The sequence below is a fragment of the Aegilops tauschii genome, chromosome 7, assembly GCF_002575655.3.
Source record: "Aegilops tauschii subsp. strangulata cultivar AL8/78 chromosome 7, Aet v6.0, whole genome shotgun sequence".
Lineage (NCBI taxonomy): Eukaryota > Viridiplantae > Streptophyta > Magnoliopsida > Poales > Poaceae > Aegilops > Aegilops tauschii.
Window position 1 is genome coordinate 503,678,581 of NC_053041.3, and position 7,561 is coordinate 503,686,141.

The 7,561-nt window shown below is 46.5% G+C and overlaps 1 protein-coding gene across 1 annotated transcript; it reads right to left on the minus strand.

The window, feature by feature from the left end:
- Window positions 1-4,403: 4,403 nt before the first annotated feature.
- LOC109751653 (germin-like protein 8-4) lies at window positions 4,404-5,644 on the minus strand. The gene is made up of 2 exons (XM_020310534.4): window positions 5,376-5,644; window positions 4,404-5,177 (listed from the first exon to the last, which is right to left on the minus strand). The coding sequence occupies exons 1-2, from the start codon at window positions 5,521-5,523 to the stop codon at window positions 4,618-4,620; spliced, it is 708 nt and encodes a 235-aa protein (XP_020166123.1). The 5' UTR covers window positions 5,524-5,644; the 3' UTR covers window positions 4,404-4,617.
- Window positions 5,645-7,561: the final 1,917 nt, after the last annotated feature.

Below are 7,561 nucleotides of genomic sequence, written 5' to 3' on the forward strand. Positions count from 1 at the left end.
GACACTTGGATCCCTTGACAGTGGTGAAACTAGGGATTATGTTCAACTTCGCTAGTCGCGACATGCAACCAAAGTTAACATGACAAAGACGTGAATGCCACACATTTGATTCACTATTGTTGCAAATATGATTAACAACTTTATTGCAAACGTCTGATAAGGATAAACGAAACAGGCCTCCTGACTCATAGCCTTTACCAACAAAGGTTCCATACTTGGATATTATAAATTTACTCGACTCAAAGACAAGCTTGTAGCCATCTCTACACAGAAGAGATCCGCTAACAAGACTTTTATTGACGGAGGGGACATAATGCACGTTCTTCAGCCGCACGATCTTCCCCGAAGTAAACTTCAGATCGACCGTGCCAACACCACGAACAAAAGCACTTGAACCGTTGCCCATCAGCACGGTTGAAGTCCCTGCGGTCTGATAAGACGAAAACATGGAAATATCACCGCATACATGCACATTAGCACCCGTGTAATCAACCAATCAGGAGAATGACATACTGAAAGAATAGTGGGAAATATACCATACCCAGCGTCCTTCATGTCAGTGTCTCCAATGACAACATTAGCGGTCTTGCCGCCTTTCCCAGGATGACGCTTGTCATAGCAATTAGGGCAACTAGGAGCCCAATGATCAGGATCCCCACACACATGACAAACACATTTCTTCTTGAAGTTCGTGTGCTGCACAGCCTTGTTCTTCCCATCAAACTTTGCTTTACCATCAAACTTGCCCTTGTTCTTGAACTTGTGGGGCTGGAAGTTCTTCTTCTGTACCAGATTGGCACTAGATCCTCCCTCAATGCCTCGAGCACGTGTGTCCTTTGCTCTCGCCTTTTCTTCCACATCAAGAGTGCCAATGAGATCCGGGACGGAAAACTCCTGTCTCTTATGCTTCAGTAAGGTAGCAAAGTTCCTCCACGAAGGAGGAAGCTTAGTGATGATACCTCCGGCAACAAACTTGTCCGGTAGCATACAACTGAAGTGCTCAAGTTCTCTAGCAAATGACTGTATCTCATGAGCTTGCTCAACCATGGAGCGCTCTTCAGTCATCCTGTAATCATAGAATTGCTCCATGATGTACAGCTCCGTGCCAGCATCCAAGACCCCAAACTTGGCCTCGAGTGCATCCCACATATCTTTTCCATTATCAATTGACGCATAAGCATCAACTATGTTCTCACCAAGAACACTGAAGAGAGCAGCCTTAAACAGAGTATCCATTTTCTGAAAAGCTTGTGCCTGTTGAGCATCAAGCTCTCCTTCAGGTTTGCCAAGAGTGGCATCATAGCAACTCATGGTTTGAAACCATAAGACTGCTCTCACACGTCACCTCTTATAGTGGATACCCTCAAACATAGGAGGTCTCATGGAAGCAGCAAAACCACTCGGGGTAAATTGCCTATAATAAGGTTTTTGGATTGTTGGAAATATGAGCAATTTACCGAATGATTTTATTAATGGAAATACTAGATAAAGCATGACTAATATAGCAGAGATAAAGCAAGTCATGCAATCTGACAGAGAGAAGGTAAATAGCATGTGCATATATGAACTTGAACTAAACACATCTAGAACAGCCACTAGATGAAGTTGCATATATAAAGTAGAACCTAACATATGTAGGGCAGAAACTAGAGCAAAGAACTGTGCCAGGACTTCTAACAGAAAGAGCAAGAACACGTACGGGACAGCAGCAGCAAAAGCACTGGACTTGGGGTCGACATCCTCTCCAGCCATGTCATCGATGTCGGGGAAGTAGAAGTTAGTAGTCACGCGGAGTGCTCCCCAAAAACCTTATCACCCTTCTCCCGCACCGGGAGCAGGCAGCAACCGAAGGGTGTAGCGTTCGTATTCAATATCCACTACATCAACCCGCGCCGAGGCGTGGCGAGCGGCGGAGGAGGAGCGCGCGTGGATGTCCCTCTTGTTCTCATGCTCATACAAGTAGGGAAAGAACCTCCCTTATAAGGAGGTCCAACTCCCTCTAAACTAGCAATGTGGGACTAAACTTTAGTAGTGTCCCTTGCCTTGCACGAATGGGCTAAGTGGGCCTCTAGAATTTATTTAGGAATTTCTGAAATAGTTATTGGGCTGTCCCAAAATAGACTAAATTCCAGCACCAGATCCCTCCAGTGCATGTTGCTTTGTTTTTATTTCTTAGGATCACCAATAACAGTTGTTTTGATGGCGGCGTTGTTCAATCAAGATAAAAAACAAAGCGATTAATACCTGAGTAAAATTCAAATAATGTGTGGGAGCACGTGATTACCAAGCACTATGGTGCTGATAACTTGTTGTAATAACCATGTTACTACGCAATCTATCAAGAACAAAAAAAGGGTAAGCACAAAAGAAGCGTATGGATGTAGCTCAACACTGCTCGGCTTTATTGATCAATGATACTCATGGATAGCCCCAGCGTGTCTGCGTGTGCCCCATCTTTTGTGTTTACCTGTAACCATTATTGGGAATGCATGTACTACTTGGTAGCGAGCAACTACTTCCTCCATTCTATAATGTAAGACTTTTTTAACACTAGAGTACATCATAACAACTACTTATATCCCTGCTCTTCTATCTATGCTGCTTAATCCGTTAAAGGTCGACGTCTTAATTTTCCGGCATGCCAAATGATTTCCCGCCACGGAACAAGTTTGCATCTCTTGGTTTCAGTAAACAAATCATTTTTTTTCCGCAAATACGTAAAGCTTGCGTATCATTTCATTGATAGAAGGAGTTAGAATGAGTACATAAGATGATACGACACATGACACGGACGCAAGAGGCGTGAACATGATGCACGAAACAGAGAAACATGAGAAACTCGACCCCAACATAAAAAACACAGCTAAACTCTCCGACCGAAGAAGCAATCCAACCAACAACTAGACGACCGACATCCCCAAAGACAGCACCAAGGACACCGCGAGCAAACAAGACAACGCCTTCACGAAGGAGAACGACACCAAGACGCCGTCGTCGTCCGGTCCGGAATACCGGACCTAGGGTTTCCCCTGATGCTCGAAGAGGGGCACAGATAATGGCCATAACAGCGCCTCCAAGAAGGGAACGGCACCCGCGAGTGTCGCTGCTGCCAGCACAAGATGCAGGGATTTCTCCCTGGCCAAATTCTGAGCAATCCCAAGCCGTCGGAGCACAAGTCGGAGAAGAGGAAGTCAAGCATAGGCCGGAACTGCGACTGCAGGAAGGAGAGTCACGCCCAATGCCAAAGAAGACACCGGTCGTCGCCGGACGTGCGAGCTTTGGAGGAGGACAAGGTTGCGTGGCTGAGCGGAATGGGATGCAATGTGGATGCGACGGTGGCCGGAGCCCCAGACAAGTCGGGATCTGGAAGGGAGCGCAGATCAAGGCCACTAGGACCGGAGCAGCAAGGGCACCAACGGGCCAAAGGAGCTGGAAGGGGACACAACTCCCGGAGCGCGCCGGACCCAAGGATGCACCGGGATGGACGGCCAACCAAGGGCACCACAGGGTGTTGGGTGCGGAGATGCCAAGGAGTCAGCGAGCCATAGGAGCCGGAGATAGCGCAGCTCCTGGGCTGCGCCGGATCCGAAGCCACGCCGGCCGACCATGGACGCAGGTCCTTGGCCGCTGGGTCGAAGCCGCCCCTGCGGGGTGAGTGGATGATGAAGAAGGTTCGCACGCAGCCACATTCCCGGCCGGCGCGCTACAGGAAGTAGCGGCCGCCGGGTACAACCGTGAGCCTCCAGGCCACCTTCGAAGAGGGGCTGACCCGAAGCCGTCAATAGTGGAGGGGGGTCGGGGTGGGGAGGGGGCGCAGCAAGGAGGGCGCGCCTGGCCGCCACGGCGGGACGGCCGGGGAACACCACAACCAGCTGGGGGAGGCCCCAGATCCAACCGGGGCGGAATTGCACGACGCGCCAAGAGCCGGGGCGAGGCCACCCGCTACAGCAGCAGGTCGGGGAAGAGGTCGCCGGGGGACCGCTGGGGGAGGCCGCGTCCGCCGTCAGTGTGGGCCGCCGGCGCCGCCAGGAACATATCTGGGGGCGTGGCGGGTCAGAGGGTAGGTGGGCAAGGGAGGGGGGAACAGCCCCGCCGCCGCCATCCTAGGGCCCGGTGCGGCTTCGCCGGCCGGCCCTCCTGCGACGGCGACGCGGGGTAGGGGCGAGGAGGGGTGGCGAGCCGGCGGCGGCTGGGTTCCCCCGAGTCACCCGGGTCGGGCGACGCGAGGATCGGGAATGAAGCTCGGTCGTAAACAAATCACTTGTCAGACAAAAACAAGTTCCATGTACATGTAAACTGTGTCTAGAAATAACATGCGTGCCCAATCATTGATGCTTTGTCATTAACATCATGGATCTCTATATCAGCAACGAGAGAAAGGTTCCCGCAAAAAAAAAAGCAACGAGAGAAAGGAGCACCTCTGTATTCCATTCATCAAACAGTGAAAACATCACCAGCACATTATGACATGAATCTGACAAAAAACATATCTTGTCACGATTCAAAAAGAAAATAAAAATTCACAGCTCGCAACCATGCATGCATACGTATTGCATGTCATTTATTCTATATATAATTACATATTAACTTCCCATATGCCCAGATAAAAGAGAATATTTAGTAGTTGGTGTTCCCCCAGAACTGAGATTGGAGCCAGTGAATGAGATCCTTCTCCACCTGAAATGCCGTGGCTAAGACATCATCCGAAATCGGTGGCTTTGATCCAAATACTGCATTGGCAATAGAAATAACTCCAGGGTTTTGGCTGCTGAGCGAGGACAACGCGGCTGCTGGCTTGTCATGCGCTAGGTTCATTTGGAAGTGGATCATTGCTTTTGGGAATACGAATACATCGCCCTTCTTAACTATCTTGGAGAAGAGCCTGTTTGGGTTGGATGTGACAAATCCAAGGTAGAGTGTCCCCTCAAGCACTGTGAGGAGCTCAGTGGCACGGGGGTGTATGTGTGGCGTGTTCACACCTAATGGTCCATAGTCGATGCGAGCCAGCGAGATGCCGAGGGTGTTGAGGCCAGGGAAATTTATGACATTGATGTTGGTGACGTTAGACCTGACCTTGCTGGCCTTAGTATCCCTAGGCTGATCGAGCATGGCTGCGTTGAAGAAGTCTTCCGGGGTCGCGGCCATTGGGTCCTTGCAAGCAAACCCATTTACTCGCACTGCATGCATAGAGAAAGTTGCATAAAGCTTAGAAAGTAAGAAATGTGTATGGCTTGAGCATGTAGTAATAATGCTTTTATAACTATATATTATCAGCATGTAGTAACCTTCCATGTGTGATCAATGCTAAGCTATCACAACATTAACTACAACATCACTAGAATTAAGGACACACATGTATACGCGCACGTGCATACCAGGCGCCTTCATGTCGGCAATGCAGAAGTCCTGAAGAGGGCTAGGATCATAGGCAGTGGCCTGCCATGAGGCCAGCGCAAGGAGGGCTGCAAGGAGAAACAATGAGGAAGAGGAAGCCATGGTGAGTTGCTTTGTCAATGGAAGCATGGATGGGTGTGCTTAAATAGCCGCAGATTGGCAGAGCTGGCGCAAGGAACAGCGTGTGGTGATATGCATGAACCTGCATGTGAGCAAATAGAACAAGTCAAGTACTCTTACGAGAGGAACTTATCAACCAATTGCAACAGTCCCTGCTGGCTGCTAGAACTTTATTGATGGCCCAACTTCTTAAGTTTCCATTAGAAAATGTAACACATATCTTCTCCACTAAGTAATTAACATGACACATTAGCATGTGCTTGACCGACATTGCATTTCTTGGACGACACAGAGTAGAAGAGCAGTTTTTTTTTCTTTTTCTGAAGCATGCAGAAACCATGAAGGGGAATTGCATGTGATCATCATAGAAGAAGGAACGAGTACAAACGACTTAGCGAAACAACAACAAATGACCTCACAAACAAAAGAATATCAGAAGGGGGCCTTCTAGGCAAAACACGACACGTATAAATGAGTCTTCTCTAATTCAAATAGTTGTGAGAAGATCAGAAGATATTTTTGAACCCGTACCCCTAAATCCTGCACTACATTTATCTTTACCTCCTCCCGCTATGCCCGATATTGAAGAAAAAAGCGACCCGCGGAGAAATAGGCAAATCAGTTTTTACTTGAATATTAAAACTTACGGAATGCTCAGTTTAGATACTTGAAACTTGTGAATGGGCTCTTAGGCCCCCAGTAGTCAGAGTGCAGCGTTGCCTTCTAGTCGGCGCGGGTTTGAACCTCGGTTCTAACATGGGTCTCACATTTTTTTTCTTAATCTTAATAATTTTAATTAAAAGCGGTAGGGGCTTCTCCCCCTCCTGGTCCAGTTTCTTAGAAAATACTTGAAACTTTTATGAGTAAACTTTCTTGAAAGATATTTTCATACACATATAGTTTCCTTGCTAGGTGCTGTAGCATAATAGTAAGAACCTTATGTAAGCACGTGGCAGACCAGCTACATATTTTGGACGACTGAGCACAGTTATGATCATGATGTGCCACCTAACAAAGGTGGATAGGGACAAGGTACACACAAGTCATCATCATGGTACCCATTGGCCATTATCCAATTCACTTAACTGCCACACTATTTATAACAATATTGCGCAAGTTTCGTGTTGTGGCAAAAAATGACACTACAACGTTTGGTTTCATTCCGGCATCAACCATTGTAACATATTATTTAGTTTTAAAATTAGAACAGCGTAAAGGATTGTGATCTGCCGACGCCCAATGGTGATTGGCATCATATTTTATACTTCCTTCGTCCGGAATTACTTGTCACAGAAACGAATGTATCTACATGTATTTTAGTTCTAAATATATTCATTTTCATCCCTTTTCGTCACAAGTAATTCGAGACAGAGGGAATAGTATATTCCAAGGGATTTAGGGTTCCAACCAAGAGATTTTTCCAGTAAATATTTATCCATTTGTAATAAGCTCCGTGTGACTGTGCAGACTCTTAGTTACGTTTACACTTGCTCAATTCATGGACATTGCGTGCAAGTTAAGAAAAATGGTGACCTATTCAACAGTAGAGAAGTCAGTGATATCTGAGATTTGAGAATATGTATATACTAGGTAGAGTTGTATTTTTTGTTGGATAAGGTAAAGTTGTATATAGGGGCACAAGCAAGATTATTATAAGCCGTTTCAAAGATATGATTCACATAAATAAAACTTCTTCCATATGCATGGATGCATGTGCATACGTACCTACTCCCTCCGTTTTTAAATATTTGTCTTTCTAGAAATTTCAACAAGTGACTACATACAAAGCAAAATGAGTGACTCTACACTTCAAAATATGTCTATATACATCCATATGTAGTCAATTGGAAATCTTTAAAAAGACAAATACTTAGAAACGGAGAGAGTACATTCTTTCAGATCTTTATCAAAAAAGTACCTTTCCAGATTTACAAATCTAAAAATTTGCTGGTACCACTTCATTGTCATCTGTGCGCCGAGTCGACTCGCCGTATCCACAAAATTGGATTTTTCTTGATATCCGATAGGTCTCTATAGCGACGTCTAA

Bases quoted from the DNA above. Each gene is read 5' to 3' on its own strand.
- LOC109751653 (XM_020310534.4), bottom strand. From the start codon at position 5,523: ATGCTTCCATTGACAAAGCAACTCACCATGGCTTCCTCTTCCTCATTG. The intron at 5,178-5,375 runs GTATGCACGTGC...CTATGCATGCAG, and splicing joins TGCCGACATGAAGGCGCCTG to TGCGAGTAAATGGGTTTGCT.